Genomic DNA, 25,383 nt, shown 5'->3' with positions numbered 1-25,383 from the left:
TCTGCTTTGTGTAAGTCCGTAGCTGTGCGTCAATCGGCGATAATTTTGGTCTCCTGGCCTTGGATGCCCACAACTTTTCGAACTGTTTGATACCCATAAGGGACTGGCTGGCACCCGTGTCTAACTCCATTGATACTGGATGCCATTGAGGAGCACTTTCATCAGTATTGGTGGCGTCCTGGTGTATGAACTGTATACGTGCTCCACATGAACTCGCTGAACTTCAGCTTCCAGCGATTTCCCCCAGTGTCCATTTCTGCAATTTCTGCAGGTATTTTGCTCATCTCTGCAAACTCCGGCTGAATGTATGCCTCCACGCCTCCAGCATGAGTTGCGGTTTGAAACAAAAGGTCCCTTGCCAGTCAATCATCCCTGACTGCCCCTGATTTTGTCCTTGAGTGCACCATTAACAGGTGTTGATGGCCCCATTACTGGCCGCATTGTCCCTTGCATTGGCGTGAATCGCTGTTCAGCTTGCCATTGTTTCTGTCGAACTCCCCCTCTGGGTTCGACTACATGTTGGGGCATGCTTGACTGCCCTTGTCTGCCTGGAGAACTGTGTGCTGCTTTAACAATGTTGAATCTCTGTCCCAACCATTCCTTAACACAGTACCTCTTGTCTGTTCTGCTAGTGGCCATGCTCGCGTGGTTTAAATCCCAGTTTCTTGTCGCCATTGATACTTCCTTACTACACAGTATAAATGCACACGAGGCCCATGCTTGAGAGAAGGTCAGTCTGTGACCTGTCCTTTATTCCTTAGCACTCAAGTGATGAAGGTTGGTGGAGCTTCCCCTTTTAATATTGATGGTCCAGGTTAGGAGTGTCTCCCACCTAGTGGTCAGTGTTCTCACGGTGTACAACTTAGGTCAGTTTATACATGGGTTACAATGCTGGTTGAATACATGACAGAACTAAGATCTTTTTTGGGATTGTGTAACTTTAACAGAAATTGGATTGACTCCTTCACACAGCTTGCTCAGCCACTGAATGATATTTTAAAGGGGAAACGTGCCTCTAAAGAAGCCATCACCCTCACTAAAGAACAGCAAGAGGTCTTCCTGAGTTTGAAAAAGGCTTTGTGTTCGGCTCTGGGAATCCCCGACAGTGGTAAGCCATTTACCCTGTTTGTCCATGAGAAAGAAGGATATATGACAGCTATACTGACACAAGAACATGGGGATCGGCAAAGACCTATTGGCTATTATTCGGCAAAACTGGATGCGGTAGCCCTCGGATGGGGAAGTTGCCTAAGGGCCATGGAAGCTACATGTCGAGCGGTAATGACCACTGCGGGTCTAGTCCTCGACCAAAAGCTGATTGTCAAGTGTCCCCACACTGTACACACTTTGCTGTCTATGAATAGAATGTCTCAGGTGATGGCAGCTAGATGGACCCGCTGGACAGCAGTTTGGGAAGCTCCTAATCTCCATATCTTCCGGGCCAGCCCGGTTAATCCCGCAACTATGTCAGAATCGAGGGAGCAAGAGGGGGGAGAATGTGAAGAGCATGACTGTGTGGAGATTTTAAAAGAAACAGAAGAAGCAGCCTTAGCAGCAGAGGAGCCTCTACACAACCCAGACCTCATCCTGTTTACAGATGGTTCCTCCTTTGTTGACAATGGTACCAGAAAAGCAGGATGGGCAGTTACAATCTTATATGAGGGTAGTGGCAAAAGGATGTTTACCCTCAGGAACGTCAGCACAACAGGCCGAGTTATGGGCCCTGTCAGAAGCATGTCGAATAGTAGGACAGACAGCTAATGTCTACACAGATTCGCGTTATGCTTTTGGAGTCGCTCACGACTTTGGTCTGTTATGGCGGAAAAGAGGATTCCTCACTGCTGCTGGTACACCTATCCGAAATGGAAAAGAAGTCCGAGACTTACTAGAGGCCATACAATTACCTCAGGAAGTGTCCATCCTGAAGTGTAAGGCCCATACCAAGGAAAATACCACAGAAGCTCAGGGAAATGCCCTAGCTGACCAGGCAGCTAAAGATGCCGCCTCACAGGGCGTTCCTCCAGAAGAACCAACACAGATGTGCAGATTGAAAGCACTCAGGACTCTGACACGAGACCTTCAAACAATGCAAGGCGAGTGCTCCCGAGAGGAAAAATGGACATGGATTGAGGCAGGAATTAAGCTATGCGAAGATGGTGTCTGGAGACAAAGAGTTACCGACAAGCCAGTCGCGCCACAAGCACTTATGCCTTTTTTAGCCCAACAGATCCACTCGTGGGGACACTTGGCCTCACAACAGATGACAGCATGGTTCCAGAAAAGCTGGTGGGGTCGGGGATTTAAAAAACATGCCCAGCTGGTAACAGACCGCTGTGTGGTCTGCCAGAAAAATAATTCTGGACCCATCACGGTAATGCCCCAACTGAGGCCCCCTGCCCCTGTCGGACCATTCCAGCATCTGCAGGTTGATTATATATCTCTCCCTCCATGCCAAGGATACACTAACATTCTTGTCATGGTCGACAGATTCTCTAGATGGGTAGAAGCTGTCCCAACGAAAAGAGCCACAGCCAATCACACTGCAAAGGTCTTGTGTAAGGATTACATTCCCCGATGGGGAGTCCCGAGTAGCATTGACTCAGATCAGGGGACACACTTCACAGGTGCTGTCTGCCAAGAAGTCTGTAGGTTACTGAACATTACGTGGGATTTACACTGTCCTCATCATCCACAATCATCAGGACAAGTAGAGCGAATGAATCGAACTCTGAAACAACAGCTTGCCAAATATCACCAAGAAGGAACACCATGGCCCCAGGCACTACCAATAGTGCTATGTAGCATTAGGGCAACCCCGAACAGAACTACAGGTCTAAGCCCATTTGAAATTATAACAGGAAGACCCATGTCGCTGCCAGGAACTATCGGTTTACGGAAAGTTGATGTTCACTTAATGAGTGACACTTTGTTATCATACTGTCAGAACTTAACGAATGCTATTAGTTCTGTTTCCCGACAGGTATTGGCAGCTTGGGGTAATCCACCCGAAGGAGGACATGACATCATCCCGGGAGTCTGGGTGTATGTGAAAAAGTTGCATAAAGAACCTTTGTGTGCCAAGTGGGAGGAACCTTATCAAGTGTTATTGACCACCCAGGCAGCTGTTAAAGTCCAAGGAAAGAAAGCCTGGATCCACGCTTCACACGTTAAACGAGCACCCGTAACTGAAGCTGAAATCTAATAAGGACAATTACTTTTTGCGAAAATGTATAAATTTACTGTATTATTGATTGTAGGCATTCTAGGCATAGGCCCACTTCTTACTAGCCGACCTTCTGCACCAAAGGGAAATAGTAGGGTAGCAAGGGAATCCATTACATGGCATCCGTTGTGGAACGGGTAGCCAATGGACCTCCCTGCTTTTGTACTCCATCCCTCTCGCAATGAAGGCCAACATTCCATTCGCCTTCCTGATTACATGCTGCACCTGCAAACTAACTTTTTGGGATTCATGCACACGGACCCCCAGGTCCCTCTGCACCACAGCATGTTGTAATTTCTCCCCATTCAAATAATATTCCCTTTTACTGTGTTTTTTCCCAAGGTGGATGACCTCACACTTTCCGATATTGTATTCCATCTGCCAAACCTTAGCCCATTCGCTTAACCTCTTTGCAGCCTCTCTGTGTCCTCTACACAACCCGCTTTCCCACAAATCTTTGTGTCATCTGCAAATTTTGTTACACTACACTCTGTCCTCTCTTCCAGGTCATCTATGTATATTGTAAACAGTTGTGGTCCCAGCACCGATCCCTGTGGCACACTACTAACCACCGATTTCCAACCCGAAAAGGACCCATTTATCCCGACTCTCTGCTTTCTGTTAGCCAGCCAATTCTCTATCCATGCTAATACATTTCCACTGACTCCGCGTACCTTTATCTTCTGCAGTAACCTTTTGTGTGGCACCTTATCGAATGCCTTTTGAAAATCTAAATACACCACATCCATCGGTACACCTCTATCCACCATGCTCGTTATATCCTCAAAGAATTCCAGTAAATTAGTTAAACATGATTTCCCCTTCATGAATCCATGCTGCGTCTGCTTGATGGCACTATTCCTAGCGAGATGTCCCGCTATTTCTTCCTTCATGATAGTTTCAAGCATTTTCCCCACGACAGATGTTAAACTAACCGGCCTATAGTTACCTGCCTTTTGTCTGCCCCCTTTTTTAAACAGAACGCCCATTTAAAACAGAAATGAGGAGGAATTACTTCTCTTAGTGGGTCGTGAATCTTTGGAATTCTCTGCCCCAGAGAGCTGTGGAGGGTGGGTCATTGAATATATTTAAGGTGGCGTTAGAGAGATTTTTGAGCGATAATGGAGTCAAGAATTATGGGGAGCGGGCGGGGAAGTGGAGCTGAGGCCAGGATCAGATCAGCCATGATCTTATTGAATGGCAGAGCAGGTTCGAGGGGCTGAATGGCCTACACCTGCTCCTATTTCTAATGTTCTTATGTTCTTATGTTCCTATGAAATCCGGCACCTACTCAGTAGGCCGAATAGCCTCCTGTGCTATTCTATGATTCTATAATGTTACACCTATTCAATTACCAGTCCTGTTTAATGCCAGTGTGTTGACTACCCACTGCTATAATATTGGCAAATCCAGTAAAGGTGGCAAAATGAAAGCTTCTGAAAGCCCGGGGAGAAATTGGCCTGGTTTGTGCCTCCTGCAGGGGGCGGTAACGGGGAACCTGCGAACTCGCCTGGCATTTTTGCAAGTGCTAAGAATTACTGCCTTGATCTTTTGCACCCCGTAGATCGTTACTTCATTCGGTGTGCAGCGCCCCGTTACCGTCCCAGACACAATATTCACTCCCTCCCCCTGTAGCATCGCCGGGCGACAACAAAGGCACCTGCAGGATGTATTGTCACCTCGGTCGACAGCTTGGGGAGCACTAATTAAAGGCAGTTGTGGTCATGTAGGGCAAAATGTAATTCCCTTCCCAGTCTGGTGATTCCTGCTTTCTCTATCCCCCAGGATTGCTCAGCCCTGCGCTCTCTGAGTGCTTGGGGCTGCTCTGCGCGTATCGCAGGTGCCGTCGCCCAACTTCCACAGCCTTGGGCTTCAACCAACGCAGCATTGGCCCTTCCCTTTAAGGGAGGGAAGAAGCCTGTACAGGCAGCAGCGCTGCACTTTGCTCAGCGCTCTGCCGAAACCGCCCCCCCCCCTCAGTCCCTTTAGAGCTCTAAGGGAAGTGGTTAACGCCTGACTTCGTGCCCCACTTCAGTCTTGGAGTGCTAACGCAGAGGAAGTGCATCCAGGAGGGCGCTCAGCACCTCGAGTCTCATCGCCGAGAGCATGCAGAGATCAAGCGCAGGCAGTGGAAGTAACGTGCGGCAAACCTGTCCCACCCTCCCCTTCCCTCAACAGCTGTCTGTCCCACCTGTGATAGGGACTGTGGTTCCCGTATCGGACTGTTCAGCCGCCTAAGGACTGATTTTTAGAGTTGAAGCAAGTCTTCCTCGATTCCGAGGGACTGCCTATGATGATGATGAAAGGGGACGGTCTCGGCACAATCCAATCTTTACCGCCCGCCGATACTTTTGCGCTGCCTGAAAAGTTACCGGCCCAAACGGGGCGCCGCGCAATGTCTAGCCCTTAAGTCCCTGGCTCCTGGATCCCAATCCCAAACCTCTGGCCGGTTCTGCAGTACTTATGCACTGCGCCCGTGCCAATGAAGCACTCGGTTCAAAGTGTGTAGCATTTGGATGTCACCTCAGCGGCCCGACAACACAACGCGGCCGCCTCGTGCTTTCTCCGGGGCTTACCTCGGAGCCTGAAGGTTCCTTGGCGGTCAAGGCCTCATCGGGCCTCTTTGCTTCTTGCGCCGAGGATGAGGGCGCTGAGAAGATGGCCTCCGCGTCTTCCTCCTCCCAGTTGATGATCTCGGCGGGAGGCTCCTGTCCGAGCAGGGTCACGTTGCCAAACGTCGGGTCCGACTTGGAATGGCGAGGAGCCTTGCGCTGCTTCATTCCGCACCGGCTGGCGTAGTAGCCCGTGACTGGCTCTTTCCTGTGCCGGTGGGCGGGGTGGCTGGACCGGTAGCACGCCCCCTGGTGGTACGAATGGGGCAGGCACGTGGCAACCCCAGCCTTTGAGGTCGAAGGCTGGTGTCCCGCTTTCCCTGCTCCCTCAGGCCACATGTTGCGGCCGACCTCCCGGCCTGGCTCCTCTATGGTCAAGCTGTCCATCTTGTCGATGGCCCGCTGCATGGAGCTGATGCTGGGGATGTGGTGGGCCTGCCGGCACTCGTAGTAGTCGGAGTTGGTGTAGTAGGCCTCGTCCGCCAGGTTGTAGTAGTGCCGGTTGGCCAGGACACGCCGGTCGCAGTTCAGGGCCGCGTTCAGACCTTCGATTGACAGGTCGTAGTACTTTGTGTGCTCGTGCGTCATTTTGAGCTGCTGTATGGTGACAAAAGGGTGCTTGAGCGCCGCACTGGGTGTGATTCGTTCGTGGGAGTCCAAGGTGAGCATCCTTTTGATCAGCTCCACCATGTTCTTGCAGTCGTGGAACTCGGCAATGACCTCGTCGTCCGGGAAGACAGTCTTGGTGATGTTGATGGTCTCCAGCTGGTCCAGGGACTTGAGGATGTACTTTCTCCGCTCCAGCGGCTGCACCATGGTCTCCGCCTGGTAGTCGGCGGCACACTTGAGCTGCCACTGGTGGGACGAGTGCTGCCGGGGGTTCCGTCGGAAGAAGTGGCTGGTCTTGGTGGCTGCGTTCAGCAGGTGGTCCTTGGGCAGCCCTTGGGTCTCCACGATGTACCGGATCTGGTCATACTCGCAGTTGCCGGGGTAGAGCGGCCAGCCCAGGTACAGCTCGGCCATCACGCAGCCGAGGGACCACATGTCCACCTTCTCGCAGAAGGGCAGGCCCAAGAGGATCTCTGGCGAGCGATAAAACCTGGACTGGATGTACGGCTCTGCGGGGAAGGGGAAAGGGCACCGGTTAGTTGGCAGAAATTAAAAGTCCCAGATCAGAGCTGTGCAGCTTTCCAATGTGCGACACGAGATAAAACTTGTCTACCAGACACGGCAACAACATTTATAGAGCACCTAAAATATCCCGCACAGGAGCGTTCTCAGACAAAATTTGACACCGAGCCGCATAAGGAGTTATTGGGACAGGTGACCCAAAAGTTGGTCAAAGAGGTAGGTTTTAAGGAATGTCTGAAAGGAGGTGAGAGAGGTGGAGAGTTTAGGGAGGGAATTCCAGGACGGGAGAAGTTTACAGATAGATAGAGGGCGCAGATCTCAAGTATTAGCAGCTGGGTGAAAGCTTGCCTTCTGCTGTGTTATGCTGGAGAGGAGATCGGAAGGGAGTAGAATGAAACAGGAGTGAGAACTTAATAAATGGGATTGTTCACTGCGGCTGTTAGAAGACACTAAAAACATCCTAATTACTGATAATCAAGGAGCTAGTGGGAGGCGGGGGACTTAAAACAATCACCATCACCAGAGATAACGGGCTAGACTTTCCCAAAAGCCCCTCAACGCCCGATTGCCCACTGAGAAGAACCACTAACGTTCGGTGAGTAATGCTGGCGAGAATCACCATTGTTATGTTTAAAGTAATTAAAAGTAATCGCCCGGCTAGAATATGGGCGTTGCACACTCATTGTCGGCGGTTTTCTTGGCGGTTAAGTGGAAAGTTAGTAACATGGTTAGTTACCGGAATGGACGGTAAAATTTAGTCCCAGACTGCGGTTGGGCCTAGGGAGGGGGGGAAAACTTAAAAAAAAAATGTCAGTGAAAGAAAAATAAAACATATAAAACATTCCCAAGACACTTTTATACCTAATCACTGCTTAAATGTTTTTTCTAAATAAATAAAGAACCTTTAACTTACCTTCCTTTGCAGAGTACTCACCTACCGCCCTGTATGAGCAGCTTTTACAGGGAGGGTCTCTTGGCGATCTGGACGCCGGCGGATGAGGCCAAACTCACGCCCTGGCGGTTGTTCTCGGTGTTGCACGTGGGCGGTTTGGTCCCGGCGGGCGACTTCACATGTGGGCGATACCATGAAAAAACTTAAGGGGAAACTTTCGCCAAGCAGAAAAACAGCCGTACCGCCGAGAAAATCGGCGACAATGAAGGCGGAAGTCTAGCCCAAGGAGTTATTGGGACAGGTGACTCAAAAATTGGTCAAAGAGGTAGGTTTTAAGGAATGTCTTGTAGGAGGTGAGAGAGGCGGAGAGTTTAGGGAGGGAAGTCCAGAGCTTAGGGCCCAGGCAGCTGAAGGCACAGCCACCGATGGTGTGGTGAAGGAAAACTAGGGGGAAGCCAGTATTAGAGGAGCGCAGAGATCTTGGAGGGGTGTAGGGCTGGCGGGGTTTACAAATAGATAGGGGCGCAAATCTCAAGTATTAGCAGCTGGGTGAAAGCTTGCCTTCTGCTGTGTTATGCTGGAGAGGAGATTAGAAGGGAGGAGAACATAATAAATGGGATTGTTCACTGGGGCTGGTGGAAGATACTAAAAACTACCCAAAATCTGATAATCAAGGAGTTAGTGGGAGGGGAGGGGGGGAGGACTTAAAACAATCACTATCACCACAGATAAAGTACTAGAGATAAAGCGTGGAGGCATGCGAGCTGGAGCGGGCGACGGCAGCGAAGAGTGACAACAGCAAGGTCCAGGTCGGTGATTGGAGCGTGGGCAGGTACAGCAGGAGTGGCGAGAGACTGTGGAGGGATGTGATCGGGGCCCAGGGGAGGCGTGAGTTCGGGGCCACTGGCCCAGGGGCAGCACGGGCCAGCCCACATTGCGATATCTGTACGCACTGGGTCCGTGCAGCAGAGCTGGTCTCCAGTTGTCTTGGGTAACCCTTACCACCGGACCAAGACCTAGCTCTGTCAAGCCCGTGTGGTGGCTGGTGTGCAACGGTCACCCCACGTTAAAAAAATCCACGCACAGGCATCTTCCACCCTTCAGGATGTAGTTCGGGTTCTTCTTTCGAAACACCTGTGAACTCATCCTTTTTTTTTGGCGTGGAAGCAAGTCATCCTCATTTCGAGGGACAGCCTATGATGATGATGATGATGATGATGATGACTAGGCAAACTAATGGGACCAAAGGTGGACAAGTCCCCTGGACCTGATGGCCTGCATCCCAGGGTCTTAAGAGAAATGGCTGCAGGGATAGTGGATGCATTGGTTGTAATCTACTAAAATTCCCTGGATTCTGGAGAGGTCCCAGCGGACTGGAAAATTGCAAATGTAACACCCCTATTTAAGAAAGGAGGGCGACAGAAAGCAGGAAACTATAGAGCAGTTAGCCTAACATCTTTCGTTGTGAAAATGCTGGAGTCCATCATTAAGGAAGTAGTAGCAGGACATTTAGAAAAGCAAAATGCAGTCAAGCAGAGCCAGCATGGTTTTGTGAAGGGGAAATCATGTTTGACAAAGTTGCTGGAGTTCTTTGAGGTTGTAACAGAGTGGATAAGGGGGGACCAGTAGATGTGGTGTAGTTGGATTTCCAGAAAGTATTCGATAAGGTGCCACATAAAAGGTTACTGCACAAGATAAGAGCTCATGGGATTGGTGGTAATATATCAGCGAGGATAGAGGATTGGCTAACTAATGGAAAACAGAGAGTCGAGATAAATGGGTCATTTTCAGGTTGGCAAACTGTAACTAGTGGGGTGCCGCAGGGATCAGTGCTGGGGCCTCAACTATTTACAATTGATATTAATGACTTGGATGAAGGGACCGAGTGTAACGAGGCCAAATTTGCTGATGATACAAAGATAAGTGGGAAAGCAAGTTGTGATAAGGTCGTAAAGAATCTACAAAGGGATATAGATAGGCTCAGCGAGTGGGAAAAATTTGGCAGATGCAGTATAATGTGGGAAAATGTGAGGTTATCCACTTTGGTAGAAAAATAAAAAAGCAATTTATTATTGAAATGGGGAGAGATTACAAAATGCTGCAGTACAGAGGGATCTGGGGGTCCTTGTGCATGAAACACAAAAAGTTAGCATGCAGGTACAGCAAGTGATCAGGAAGGCAAATAGAATGTTGGCCTTTATTGCAAGGGGGATGGAGTATAAAAGTAGGGAAATCCTGCTCCAACTGTACAGGGCATTGGTAAGACCACACCTGGAATACTGGGTACAGTTTTGGTCTCCTTATTTAAGGAAGGATATACTTGCATTGGAGGCAGTTCAGAGAAGGTTCACTGGGTTGATTCCTGAGATGAAGGGGGTTGTCATATGAAGAGAGGTTGAGCAGATTGGGCCTCTACTCATTGGAGTTTAGAAGAATGAGAGGTGATCTTATTGAAACATATAAGATTCTGAGGGGACTGGACAGGGTAGATGCAAAGAGGATGTTTCCCCTCGTAGGGGAATCTAGAACTAGGGGGGCATAGTCTCAGAATAAGGGGTCACCCATTTAAGATAGAAATGAGGAGGAATTTCTTCTCTCAGAGGGTCGTGAATTCTTGGAATTTTACTACCCCAGGGAGCTGTGAATGCTGGGTCATTGAATATACTTAAGGCGGAGTTAGACAGATTTTTGAAAGATAAGGGAGTCAAGGATTATGGGGAGCGGGCGGGGAAGTGGAGTTGAGGCCAGGATCAGATCAGCCATGATCTTATTGAATGGTGGAGCAGGCTCGAGGGGCCAAATGGCCTACTCCTCCTATTTCTTATGTTCTTATGTATGCAGCCTGGACATAGGGACAGGATTAGGCCATTCAGTTCCTCAAGTCTGTTTCGCCTGTCTGGAGTAAAAATAAAATGGGGAAAGTGGCTCAACCGTGGCTAACAAGGGAAATTAAGGATAGTGTTAAATGCAAGGAAGAGACATATAAATTGGCCAGAAAAAGCAACAAACCTGAGGACTGGGAGAAATTTAGAATTCAGCAGAGGAGGACAAAGGGCTTAATTAAGAAGGGGAAAATAGAGTACGAGAAGAAGCTTGCTGGGAACATAAAAACTGACTGCAAAAGCTCCTATAGATATGTGAAGAGAAAAAGATTAGTGAAGACAAACATAGGTCCCTTGCAGTCAGATTCAGGTGAATTTATAATGGGGAACAAAGAAATGGCAGACCAATTGAACAAATACTTTGGTTCTGTCTTCATGAAGGAAGACACAAATAACTTTCCGGAAGGACTAGGGGACCGAGGGTCTAGTGAGAAGGAGGAACTGAAGGATATCCTTATTAGGCGGGAAATTGTTTTAGGGAAATTGATGGGATTGAAGGCCAATAAATCCCCGGGTCCTGATAGTCTGCATCCCAGAGAACTTAAGGCAGTGGCCCTATAAATAATGGAAGCATTGGTGATCATTTTCCAACAGTCTATCGACTCTGGATCAGTTCCTATGGACTGAAGGGTAGCTAATGTAACAGCACTTTTTAAAAAGGAAGGGAGAGAGAAAGCGGGTAATTATAGACCGGTTAACCTGACATCAGTAGTGGGGAAAATGTTGGAATCAATTATTAAGCATGAAATAACAGCGCATTTGGAAAGCAGTGACAGGATCGGTCCAAGTCAGCATGGATTTATGAAAGGGAAATCATGCTTGACAAATCTTCTGGAATTTTTTGAGGATGTAACTAGTAGAGTGGACAAGAGAGAACCAGTGGATGTGGTGTATTTGGACTTTCAAAAGTCTTTTGACAAGGTCCCGCACAAGAGATTGGTGTGCAAAATCAAAGCACATGGTATTGGGGTTAATATACTGGATAGAGAACTGGTTGGCAGACAGGAAGCAGAGTCGGGATAAATGGGTCCTTTTCAGAATGGCAGGCAGTGACTAGTGGAGTGCCGCAGGGCTCAGTGCTGGAACCCCAGCTCTTTACAATATACATCAATGATTAGGATGAAAGAATTGAGTGTAATATCACCAAGTTTGCAGATGACACTAAAGTGGGTGGCGGTGTGAGCTCTGAGGAGGACGCTAAAAGGCTGCAGGGTGACTTAGACAGGTTAGGTGAGTGAGCAAATGCATGGCAGATGCAGTATAATGTGAATAAATGTGACGTCATCCACTTTGAGGGCAAAAACGCGAAGACAGAATATTATCTGAATGGCAGATTAGAAAAGGGGAGGTGCAACGAGACCTGGGTGTCATGGTTCATCAGTCATTGAAAGTTGGCATACAGGTACAGCAGGCGGTGAAGAAGGCAAATGGTATGTTGGCCTTCATAGCTAGGGGATTTGAGTTTAGGAGCCGAGAGGTCTTACTGCCATTGTACAGGGCCTTGGTGAGGCCTCACCTTGAATATTGTGTTCAGTTTTGGTCTCCTAATCTGAGAAAGGACATTCTTGCTATTGAGGGAGTGCAGCGAAGGCTCACCAGACTGATTCCCGGGATGGCAGGACTGACATATGAGGAGAGACTAGATCAACTGAGCCTTTATACATTGGAGTTTAGAAGGATGAGAGGGGATCTCATAGAAACATAAAATTCTGACAGGACGGGACAGGTTAGATGCGGGTAGAATGTTCCCGATGTTGGGGAAATCCAGAACCAGGGGACACAGTCTAAGGATAAGGGGTAAGCCATTTAGGACTGAGATGAGGAGAAACTTCTTCACTCAGGGAGTTGTTAACCTGCCGCAGAGAGTTGTTGATGCCAGTTCATTGGATATATTCAAGAGGGGGTTAGATATAGCCCTTACGGCTATACGGATCAAGGGGTATTGAGAGAAAGCAGGAAAGGGGTACTGAGGGAATGACTCGAAGGGCCGACTGGCCTACTCCTGCACCTATTTTCTATGTTTCTATGTTTCTATGCCATGGCTGATCTGTATCTTAACTCCATTTACCCACATTGGCTTTATATTGTTTAATGCCCTTACCCAACAAACATAAAATCATATCACAGAAGAAGGCCATTCGGCCCGTCGAGCCCGTGCCGGCTCTCTGCAAGAGCACTTCAGCCAGTCCCACTCCCCCGCCCTTTCCCCGTAGCCCTGCAAAATGTTTTCTTTCAAGTACTTATCCAACTCCCTTTTGAAAGCCACGATTGAGTCTCCAGCACCCTCTCAGCAGCGCATTCCAGATCCTAACCACTTGCTGCGTAAAAAAGTTTTTTCCTCATGTCGCCTTTGGTTCTTTTGCCAATCGCCTTAAATCTGTGTCCTCTGGTTCTCCACCCTTCCACCAATGGGAACAGTTTCTCTCTATCTACTCTGTCCAGACCCCTCATGATGTTGAACAGTTCTATCAACATCTATCAATCTCATCTGAAATTTTCAATTTACCGGGGCCGCCCCCCCCCCAGCCTCAACAGCTTTTTGGGGGAGAGAGTTCCAGATTCCCACTGCCCTTTCTGTGAAGAAGTGCTTCGTGACATCACCCCTGAACGGCCTCGCTCTAATGTTAAGGTTGTGGACTCCTCCACCAGAGGAAATAGTTTCTCTATCCACCCTATTGATTCCTTTGATCATCTTAAAACCTTGATGAGATCAGCCCTTAATCTTCTATATTCAAGGGATTACAAGGCTAGTCTGTGCAACGTGTCCTCATCAGTTAATCCCCTAATAGGTTTGAGACCTGAGTGAGTCTATCGCAGAGACGCACAGCTGGCCAGACCTAGATCCCCACAAGCTCTCTACATTACAGGACTCGTTGTCAGACCAAGGGGAACCCAAATGTCTTCTCCTGCAGAGGCAATTAAACTGGGCAGGGCGGGGTGGGACGGGGAGGGGAGGGGGTGCTTTGGTAGGGCACTCGGTTGCAACATGCCTGGTCATTATTGCACATGCCCGAATCTCCACCAGAAATAGGGGTGGCGAAAGAACTGACAAGCAGCTTCCATGTAACGTGTGAAAGTGAGCGTGATGACGCCACACATCCAAATCCTCAACATTTGTGCCTTACTTGTCCTGTGTGTAAATGACAATTGTATAACACAGGGGGACTTCCACATGTGGATATGAACAGCTGGGCTTGCACAGGTGGACATGCACAGGTGGACTTGCACAGGTGGACATGCACAGGTGGAATTGCACAGGTTGTAATTTACCAAAATTCCCTGGATTCTGGGGAGGTCCCAGCAGATTGGAAAACTGAAAATGGAACGCCCCTATTTAAAAAATGAGGCAGAAAAAAAGCAGGAAACTTTTAGCCTACCATCTGTGGTTGGGAAAATGTTGGAGTCCATTATTAAAGAAGCAGTAGCAGGACATTTGGAAAAGCAAAATTCGGTCAGGCAGAGTCAGCATGGATTTATGAAGGGGAAGTCATGTTTGACAAATTTGCTGGAATTCTTTGAGGATGTAACGAACAGGATGGATAAAGGGGAACCAGTGACTGTGGTGTATTTGGACTTCCAGAAGGTATTTGACAAGGTGCCACATAAAAGGTTACTGCACAAGATAAAAGTTCACGGGGTTGGAGGTAATATATTAGCATGGATAGAGGATTGGCTAACAAACAGAAATCAGAGAGTCGGGATAAATGGTTCATTCTCTGGTTGGCAATCCATAACTAGTGGTGTGCCGCAGGGATCAGTGCTGGGGCCCAAACTATTTACAATCTATATTAACGACTTGAAAGAAGGGACCGAGTGTAATGTAGCCAAGTTTTCTGACGATACAAAGATGGGAGGAAAAGCAATGTGTGAGGAGTACAGAAAAAATCTGCAAAAGGACATAGACAGGCTAAATGAGTGGGCAAAAATTTGGCAGATGGAGTATAATGTTGGAAAATGGGAGGTCATGCACTTTGGCAGAAAAAAATCAAAGAGCAGGTTATTATTTAAATGGGGAGAGATTGCAAAGTGCTGCAGTACAGCGGAACCTGGGGGTACTTGTGCAAGAAACACAAATGCAGGTACAGCTAGTGATCAGGAAGGGCCAATGGAATCTTGGCCTTTATCGCAAAGGGGATGGAGTATAAAAGCAAGGAAGTCTTGCTGCAGTTGTACAGGGTATTGGTGAGGCCACACCTGGAATAGTCCGTGCAGTTTTGCTTTCCATATTTACGAAAAGATATACTTGCTTTGGATGCAGTTCAGAGAAGGTTCACAAGGTTGATTCCGGAGATGAGGGGGTTGTCTTATGAGGAAAGGTTGAGTAGGTTGGGCCTCTACTCTTTGGAATTCAGAAGAATGAGGGGTGATCTTATCGAAACGTATAAGATTATGAGGGGGCTTGACAAGGTGGATGCAGAGAGCGTGATTCCGCTGATGGGGAAGACTAGAACTAGGGGGCATAATCTTAGAATAAGGGGCCGCCCATTTAAAACTGAGATGAGGAGAAATTTCTTCTCTCAGAGGGTTGTGGATCTGTGGAACTCACTGCCTCAGAAAGCTGTGGAAGCTGGGTCATTGAATAAATTTTAAGTCAGAAATAGACGGTTTCTTAAATGATAAGGGAATAAGGGGTTATGGGGAGCGGGCAGGGAAGTGGACCTGAGTCCATAATCGGATCAACCATGATCCTATTGAATGGTGGAGCAGGCTCGAGGGGCCGTATGGCCAACTCCTGCTCCGATTTCTTATGTTCTTATGAATTGCACAGGTTGAATTGCACGGGTTGAATTGCATGGGATAAAGGATGAATTGCACAGGTTGAATTCCATGGGTGGAATTACACAGGTATCAGAGCGGCTGTTTGGCTGATGACAGCTGTCTGATAGATCGCCACATCAGCAGGGGAAGCGCTGCAAGACCCATGCAGTCAGCAGAGTAACCATCAAGCGCACGGTCAGAATACTAATAGTTCAGTCCTGATTGAGTGTCATAGATCGTGGTGTTTCACTTGAACACTCATCCACTGAACATTTTGGGAAAACCCAGTATTGACATTTGATACGAAACATTAAATTGGTGCTGCAGTACTGGGCTTCAGCCAGCAGATGGGGCAGCTGACGTGCTTGAGGATTGCTGACATCAGGGAGCAAGTGGCTCTCAGGTCCAGTGACTGCCAATGGTGACAGGAGCCAGTACTGCAGCAACACTCTTGGTTTTACACCGCCAACACAACCCGTACTTATATAGCACCTTTAACATAGTAAAGCGTCCCTGAGAGCTTCATATGGGTCGCACCCAAGCACCCGTGCATGGGAAGAGGAGGGGGCCATTCAACCCTTCGAGCCGGTTCCACCTTTAAATTCGATCATGGCTGATCTGCAGCGCAGCTCCACCTACCTGCCTTGGTTCTGTATCCCTTACTGCTCTTGTCTAACATTCATCTATAAATCTTAGTTTTGAGATTTTCAATTGACCCTCAGCCTCCACAGCTTTTTTTTGGGGGGGTGGGGGGAATTCCAGATTCCCACTACTCTCCGTGTGAAGAAGTGTTTCCTGATTTCATTCCTGAACGGCATGGCTCTAATTTTGAGGACTGCCCCACTGGAGGAAAGAACATCTTTCTATCTGCCCTAGACACCTTGAATCATCAATTAGTTCACCCCTCAATCTTCTATACTTGAGGGAATACAATCCTTGTCCTTGTAACCTCTTGACTACTTTCTGCATGGCTGAGAGGCTCTGTGGTGCAATCCAGACCAAACCCTGGCCCCACCTGGTCTCAGTTGTCCAGCACCAATGCACCAGGTGCAGGGGGTTAAGCGTTGTAGTTCAGTGTTGACAGACGTTGGGATTATTTCGTTATACAGATGGCGATCAACATCTGGAGCCGGTTACCAAGACATAATTAATGTAACAGTTTGATGCTTGTTGTGTATGGAGAAAGAGTCAGACTGAACACTGTGAGCTCAAAGTAAAGCGTGACCTTAGTCTTTTATTGCAGGTCTCCAGAGTGTCTCTCCAACGTGTGAAGCCTCCTTAAATACCTGTGCTCCCAAGGGATTATGGGATCCCTTGGGACTCAAGGGGTTGAGCTCTCTGGTGGCTGTACAGAGTAAATACAACCGGTTTGGCGGGACTGACATATCAAGAAAGACTGGATCAACTGGGCTTGTATTCACTGGAGTTCAGAAGAATGAGAGGGGATCTCATAGAAATGTTTAAAATTCTGACGGGTTTAGACAGGTTAGATGCAGGAAGAATGTTCCCAATGTTGGGGAAGTCCAGAACCAGGGGTCACAGTCTTAGGATAAGGGGTAAGCCATTTAGGACTGAGATGAGGAGAAACGTCTTCACCCAGTGAGTGGTGAACCTGTGGAATTCTCTGCCACAGAAAGTTGTTGAGGCCAATTCACTAAATATATTCAAAAAGGAGTTAGATATAGTCCTTACTACTAGGGGGATCAAGGGGTATGGCGAGAAAGCAGGAATGGGGTACTGAGGTTGCATGTTCAGCCATGAACTCATTGAATGGCGGTGCAGGCTCGAAGGGCGAATGGACTAATCCTGCACCTATTTTCTATGTTTCTATGTTTCTATAACAACACAAAGTCAATAGTGTAAGTATTTACAATGTGAGTCGATCTGTGGCCCTTCTTCCCTGCTTGATCGTCTCGGTGTGAAAGCTGGTGTTGTTGAATCATTTGTTGGGCCCTCGCTGAGCTACTGTGCACAGCCAGATAGGGGATGGGTGACCAACAGGAAGAGCAGTGGAAGGAAGGTAGAGCAGGGGTCCCCTGCGGTCATCTCCCTGCAAAATAGATACACCGCTTTGGATACTGTTGAGGGGGATGACTCATCAGGGGAGAGCAGCAGCAGCCAGGTTCATGGCACCGTGGGTGGCTCTGCTGCACAGGAGGGCAGGAAAAAGAATGGGAGAGCTATAGTGGTAGGGGATTCTATTGTAAGGGGAATAGATAGACATTTCTGCGGCCGCAACTGAGACTCCAGGATGGGATGTTGCCTCCCTGGTGCAAGGGTCAAGGATGTCTCGGAGCGGGTGCAGGACATTTTGAAGGGGGAGGGTGAACAGCCAGTTGTCATGGTGCATATAGGTACCAACGATATAGGTAAAAAAAGGGACGAGGTCCTACAAGACAAATTTAGGGAGCTTGGAGTTAAATTAAAAAGTAGGACCTCAAAGGTAGTAATCTCAGGATTGCTACCAGTGCTACATGCTAGTCAGAGTAGGAATAGCAGGATAGCTCAGATGAATACGTGGCTTGAGGAGTGGTGCAGAAGGGAGGGATTCAAATTCCTGGGACATTGGAACCGGTTCTGGGGGAGGTGGGACCAGTACAAACCGAATGGTCTGCACCTGAGCAGGACCGGAACGAATGTCCTAGGGGGAGTGTTTGCTAGTGCTGTTGGGGAGGAGTTAAACTAAAATGGCAGGGGGATGGGAACCTATGCAGGGAGACAGAGGGAAGCAGAATGGGGCAGAAGCAAAAGATAGAAAGAAGTAAAGTAAAAGTGGAGGGCAGACAAACCCAAGGCAAAAAGCAAAAAGGGCAATATTACAGCAAAATTCTAAAGGAGCAAAGGGGGTTAAAAAGACAAGCTGAATGCTCTGTGCCTCAATGCGAGGAGTATTCAGAATAAGGTGGACGAATTAACTGCGCAGACAGCAGTTAACGGATATGATGTCATTGGCATCATGGAGGCATGGGAACTCAATATCCAAGGGTCTTCAACATTCAGGAAGGATAGACAGAAAAGAAAAGGAGATGGGGTGGCGTTGCTGGTTAAAGAGGAAATTAATGCAATAGTAAGAAAGGACATTAGCTTGGATGATGTGGAATCTGTACGGGTGGAGCTATGGAATACCAAAGGGCAGAAAACGCTAGTGTGAGTTGTGTACAGACCACCAAACAGTAGTAGTGAGGTTGGGAACAGCATCAAACAAGAAATTAGGGATACGTGCAATAAAGGTACAGCAGTTATCATGGGCGACTTTAATCTACATATTGATTGGCCTAACCAAACTGGTAGCAATGCGGTGGAGGAGGATTTCCTGGAGTGTATTAAGGATGGTTTTCTAGACCAATATGTCGAGGAACCAACTAGAGGGCTGGCCCTCCTAGACTGGGTGATGTGTAATGAGAAAGGACTAATTAACAATCTTGTTGAGCGAGGCCCCTTGGGGAAGAGTGACCATAATATGGTAGAATTCTTTATTAAGATGGAGAGTGACACAGTTAATTCAGAGACTAGGGTCCTGAACTTAGGGAAAGGTAACTTCCGATAGTATGAGATGTGAATTGGCGAGAATAGACTGAGGAGTGATATTTAAAGGGTTGACGGTGGATAGGCAATGGCAAACATTTAAAGATCACATGGATGAACTTCAACAATTGTACATCCCTGTCTGGAGTAAAAATAAAACGGGGAAGGTGGCTCAACCGTGGCTAACAAGGGAAATTAAGGATAGTGTTAAATCCATGGAAGAGGCATATAAATTGGCCAGAAAAAGCAACAAACCTGAGGACTGGGAGAATTTTGTAATACAGCAGTGGAGGATAAAAGGTTTAATTAGGAGAGGGAAAATAGAGTATGAGAGGAAGCTTGCTGGGAACATAAAAACTGACTGCAAAAGCTTCTATGATATGTGAAGAGAAAAAGATTAGTGAAGACAAACGTAGGTCCCTTGCAGTCAGATTCAGGTGAATTTATAATGTGGAACAAAGAAATGGCAGACCAATTGAACAAATACTTCGGTTCTGTCTTCACGAAGGAAGACACAAATAACCTTCCGAATGTACTAGGGGACAGTGGGTCTAGTGAGAAGGAGGAACTGAAGGAAATCCGTATTAGGTGGGAAACTGTGTTAGGGAAATTGATGGGCTTGAAGGCCAATAAATCCCTGGGGACTGATAGTCTGCATCCCAGAGAAGTTAAGGAAGTGGCCCTAGAAATAGTGGATACATTGGTGATCATTTTCCAACATTCTATCGACTCTGGATCAGTTCCTATGGACTGGAGGGTAGCTAATGTAATTCCACTTTTTAAGAAAGGAGGGAGAGAGAAAGCGGGTAATTATAGACCGGTTAGCCTGACATCAGTAGTGGGGAAAATGTTGGAATCAATCATTAAGGATGAAATAGCAGCGCATTTGGAAAGCAGTGACAGGATTGGATCAAGTCAGCATGGATTTATGAAAGGGAAATCATGCTTGACGAATCTTCTGGAATTTTTTGAGGATGTAACTAGTAGAGTGGACAAGGGAGAACCAGTGGATGTGGTGTATTTGGACTTTCAAAAGTCTTTTGACAAGGTCTCACACAAGAGATTGGTGTGCAAAATTAAAGCACATGGTACTGGGGTTAATGTACTGATGTGGATAGAGAATTGGTTGGGAGACAGGAAGCAGAGAGTTGGGATAAACGGATCCTTTATAGAATGGCAGGCAGTGACTAGTGGGGTGCAGCAGAGCTCAGTGCTGGAACCCCAGCTATTTACAATATACATTAATGATTTGGATGAGGGAATTGAGTGTAATATCTCCAAGTTTGCAGATGACACTAAGCTAGGTGGCGGTGTGAGCTGTGAGGAGGATGCTAAAAGGCTGCAGGGTGACTTGGACAGGTTAGGTGAGTGAGCAAATGCGTGGCAGATGCAGAAAAATGTGGATAATGTGAGGTTATCCACTTTGGTGCCAAAAACACAAAGGCAGAATATTATCTGAATGGTGGCAGATTAGGAAAAGGGGAGGTGCAATGAGACCTGGGTGTCATGGTTCATCAGTCATTGAAAGTTCGCATGCAGGTACAGCAGGCGGTGAAGAAGGCAAATGGTATGTTGGCCTTCATAGCTAGGGGATTTGAGTATAGGAGCAGGGAGGTCTTACTGCAGTTGTACAGGGCCTTAGTGAGGCCTCACCTGGAATATTGTGTTCAATTTTTGTCTCCTAATCTGAGGAAGGACATTCTTGCTATTGAGGAAGTGCAGCGAAGGTTCAACAGACTGATTCCCTGGATGGCAGGACTGACATATGAGAAGAGACTGGATCGACTGGGCCTGTATTCACTGGAGTTTAGTAGGATGAGAGGGGTCTCATAGAAACATAAAATTCTGACGGGACTGGACAGGTTAGATGCAGGAAGAATGTTCCCGATGTTGGGGAAGTCCAGAACCAGGGGACATAGTCTAAGGATAAGGGATAAGCCATTTAGGACCGAGATGAGGAGAAACGTCTTCACTCAGAGAGTTGTTAACCTGTGGAATTCCCTACCACAGAGAGTTATTGATGCCAGTACATTGGATATATTCAAGAGGGAGTTAGATGAGTTAGATATGGCCCTTACGGCTAAAGGGATCAAGGGGTATGGAGACAAAGCAGGAAAGGGGTACTGAGGTGAATGATCACCCATGATCTTATTGAATGGTGGTGCAGGCTCGAAGGGCGGAGTGGCCTACTCCTGCACCTATTTTCTACGTTCTATGTTTCTATGTATGGCTTTGCTGGGCTGCCTGGTGTGTTGGGCCCTGCTGGGCTGCTGTGGATGATGGGTTATGCTTCGTGGTCAACCGTGGTGTCGGTTGCCACTGGTGTGTATGTTGGGGGATCAAAAACGGTAGGGTCCAAGGTGGGTCGCTCAGGATAGTCCTTGAATCTGAGTTTGATTTGGTCCAAGTGTTTCCGGTGAATGAATCCATTTGAAAGTTTGACCCGAAACACCCTGCTCCCCTCTTTGGCCACGACAGTGCCGGGAAGCCACTTGGGACCTTGTCCATAATTTACTACAAATACAGGATCATTGATTTCAATCTCGCGTGACACATTTGTGCTATCATGCTATGCACTTTGTTGAAGCCGCCTGCTCTCTACCTGTTCATGTAGATCAGGGTGAACTAACGAGAGCCTTGTCTTAAGTGCTCTTTTCATGAGCAGTTCAGCAGGTGGGATCCCAGTGTGAGCGAGTGGGGTCTCGTGCGGTAGCTAAGCAGGACATTGGGTAAGCCATGAGTGGCAAACATGGCCCGCAGGCTTTCAGTAATGGCAGCGGACGTGCTTGCAAACATTATCTCACATTCAATTCACTTGGAGTACGCGTCTACAACCACAAGGAACATTTTACCCAAGAACGGGCCTGCATAGTCGATGTGTACCTTAGACCACGGTTTGGAGGGCCAAGACCATAAACTTAGCGGCGCCTCCCTGGGTACATTGCTTAACTGCGAGCATGTATTACATCTGTGAAAGCAGGACTCAAAGTCCGCATCGATACCGGGCCACCACACATGGGATCTGGCTATCGCTTTCATCATTACGATGCCTGGGTTGGTACTGTGGAAGTTATTGATGAAGGTGCCTCTGCCCTTCTTGGGGACCACTACTCGATTGCCCCACAGAAGGCAGTCTGCCTGTATGGACATTTCATCTTTGTACCGCTGGAATGGCTTTATCTCTTCCTGCATTTCCACTGGGACACTTGACCAGCTGCCCTGGAGCACATAGCTTTTGACTAGAGATAATAAGGGGTCCTGGATTGTCCAAGTTTTCATCTGCTGGACAGTGACGGGTGATTGCTCACTCTCAAACGATAACCCTGGCTAGATCTGCAGGCTGCGCCATTTCCACCCCCGTGGTGGGCAATGGCAGCTTACTGAGAGCATCAGCGCAGTTTTCTGTGCCTGGCCTGTGGCGGATGGTGTAGTTGTATGCGGACAACGTGAGCCCCCATCTCTGGATGTGGGCCGTTGTGTTGGTATTGATCCCTTTACTCTCGGAAAACAGGGCTATAAATGGCTTATGGTCAGTTTCCAATTCGAATTTTAGCCCAAATAGGTGTTGATGCATTTTCTTTACCCCATAGACACACACTAACGCTTCTTTTTCAATCATGCTGCAGGCTCTCTCAGGCTTAGACAGACTCCTGGATGCATAAGCAACCAGTTGCAGTTTCCCGAAATCATTGGCTTGTTGCAATACACACCCGACGCCATATGACGACGCATCACATGCTAGTACCAAACACTTACATGGATCATACAACACAAGTAATTTGTTTGAGCATAACAATTTTCTCACTTTTACAAAGGCATTTTCTTGGCTTTTACCCCAAACCCATTCGCCCCCTTTTCATAGTAAGACATGTAATGGTTCTAGCAGTGTGCTGAGACCCGGTAAGAAGTTTCCAAAGTAGTTCAAGAGTCCCAGAAACGACCACAGCTCTGTCATGTCTTGTGGCCTCGGTGCGTTCTCGATTGCCTCCGTCTTCACGTTGGTGGGCCTGATGCCGTCCGCCGCAATCCTCCTTCTCAAGAACTCCACTTCAGGTGCCAGGAAAACGCACTTGGAGCATTTTAACCTGAGCCCCACGCGGTTGAGTCGACTAAGAACCTCCTCCAGGTTCTGCAGGTGCTCGACTGTGTTCCGACCTGTGACCAAAATGTCGTCCTGGAAGACCACGGTGTGCGGGTCGACTTCAGTAAACTTTCCATATTTCTCTGGAATATCGCCGCCGCTGATCGGATTCCAAACGGGCATCTGTTATAAACAAAAAGACCTTTGTGCGTGTTGATGCAGGTGAGGGCCTTCGATGATTCCTCCAGTTCCTGCGTCATGTTGGCTGAAGTCAGATCCAGCTTTGTGAACATCTTTCCTCCCCCTAGTGTTGCTAAGAGGTCGTTGGCCTTTGGTAGTGGGTATTGGTCCTGCAGGGAGAAACGATTGATAGTTACTTTGTAATCGCCACAGATTCTGACGGTGCCGTCTCCCTTGAGAACTGGGACAATAGGACTGGCCCACTCGCTGAACTCGATAGGTGAAATGATGCCCTCGCTTTGCAAGCAGTCGAGCTCGATCTCTACTCTTTCTCTCATCATGTACGGTACTGCTCTCGCCTTGTGATGGGTCGCGCCCCCAGTATTAGGTGGATCTGCACTTTTGCTCCTTGGAATTTCCCGATGCCTGGTTCGAACAGCGAAAGAAATTTGTTTAAGACCTGGGCACACGAAGTGTCGCCAGCGGGCGATAGCGCTCGGACGTCATCCCAGTTCCAGTGTATCTTTCCCAGCCAGCTCCTGCTGAGCAGCGTGGGACCATCGCCCAGTACCTCCCAGAGTGGGTAGCTTGTGCACCGCTCCATCATATGAGACCTTTTCAGTAGCACTGCTAATTACAGGAATCAGTTCTTTAGTGTAAGTTCTTAGCTTCATGCGAACTGGAGTTAAGACTGGTCTTGAGGCCTTGTTGCACCACAACCTTTCGAAAGTCTTTTACCCATGATGGACTGGCTCGCGCCCGTGTCCAGCTCCATTGACACCGGGAGTCCATTTAGTTCAACATTCAGCATTATCAGGGGACAATTCGTGGTGAATGTGTGCACCCCATGCACCTCTGCCTGCTCTATCTGAGGCTCTGGTTCATCGTGATCCTCCGTGGATCTGTCCTCCTCTGCAACATGGTGGTTTGCAGGTTTAACAGGCTTAGCAGCTCGGCTGCACACTCGTTGGAGGTGTCCCATTGTTCCACAGTCCTTGCAAAAACACTCTTTGAATCGGCATGAATGGAGACGATGATCACCCCCGCAGCACCAACAAGGTGTTAATAGCCTTGCATTCATCACCCTTAATAGTGGACTCGGAGTCATCTGCGGATGTGCAGCTGCAGGTATGTGTGACCTGCCCTGTACGTTATGATTCAAAAACAACATCACTTTGTTCACAGTGCTTGTAGCAGCACTTGTGTGCTGAGAGATTTGCTTCGTATTGTCACTGGTGGCAATGAACGCCTGGGCTATCGCTATGGCCTTACTCAAGGTTGGGGTCTCTACAGTCAAAAGTTTGTGAAGCATGATTTTGTGGCCAGTGCCAAGTACGAAAAAGTCTCTGAACATGTGCTCCAAATGTCCTTCAAATTCACAATGTCCTGCAAGGCGTCTTAGCTCAGCGACATAACTCGCCACTTCCTGGCCTTCAGACCTCTTGTAGGTGTAGAACCGGTACCTCGCCATCAGAACGCTTTCCTTCGGGTTCAAATGCTCTTGGACCAGTGTGCACAAACCGTTTCGCTGGAGTGAGTAGATTCTTCATGAGGCCATACGTTGGTGCCCCACAGATGGTGAGGAGGATCGCCCTTCGTTTGGTAGCGCTTTCTTCCCCATCTAGCTCGTTGGCCACAAAGTATTGGTCGAATCGCTCCACAAAATTTTCCCAGTCATCTTCCACCGAAAATTTCTCCAGGATGCCCACTGTTCTCTGCATCTTTGGGTTCACTATCTGTATCTCGTCACCAGTTGTTGTGTATGGAGAAAGAGTCAGACTGACCACTGTGAGCTGAAAGTAAAGTGTGACCTGAGTCTTTTATTGCAGGCCTCCAGAGTGCCTCTCCAACCTGTGAAGCCTTCTTAAATACCTGTGCTCCCAAGGGATTATGGGACTCCAGGGAATGAGCCCTCTTGTGGCTGTACAGAGTAAATACAAGTCCACATATATAACAATGCTGCAGTGGGAAGCCCGTTCGGTTGATATTCTGGAATAATGAGACCAAATGGTCCCATTGGAAGAAGAATAGGAGGAGGCCATTCAGCTCCTCTGTGAGAAAGAAAGAAAGACTTGCATTTATATAGCACCTTTCATGAC

The 25,383-nt window shown here is 47.9% G+C and overlaps 1 protein-coding gene across 1 annotated transcript in view; it reads right to left on the bottom strand.

Annotated features, from left to right (window-relative positions):
• Positions 1-25,383, bottom strand: part of LOC139239049 (homeodomain-interacting protein kinase 4-like) — a 68,912-nt gene that overhangs the window by 26,184 nt on the left and 17,345 nt on the right. Inside the window, exon 2 of the mRNA XM_070867554.1 lies at positions 5,800-6,953. Coding sequence (XP_070723655.1) covers positions 5,800-6,953 — 1,154 coding nt within the window. The remainder of the gene's footprint in view (positions 1-5,799; positions 6,954-25,383) is intronic.

Source organism: Pristiophorus japonicus, chromosome 26, assembly GCF_044704955.1.
Source record: "Pristiophorus japonicus isolate sPriJap1 chromosome 26, sPriJap1.hap1, whole genome shotgun sequence".
NCBI classification, from domain to species: domain Eukaryota; kingdom Metazoa; phylum Chordata; class Chondrichthyes; family Pristiophoridae; genus Pristiophorus; species Pristiophorus japonicus.
This window is presented reverse-complemented; position numbering and strand designations above follow the sequence as displayed.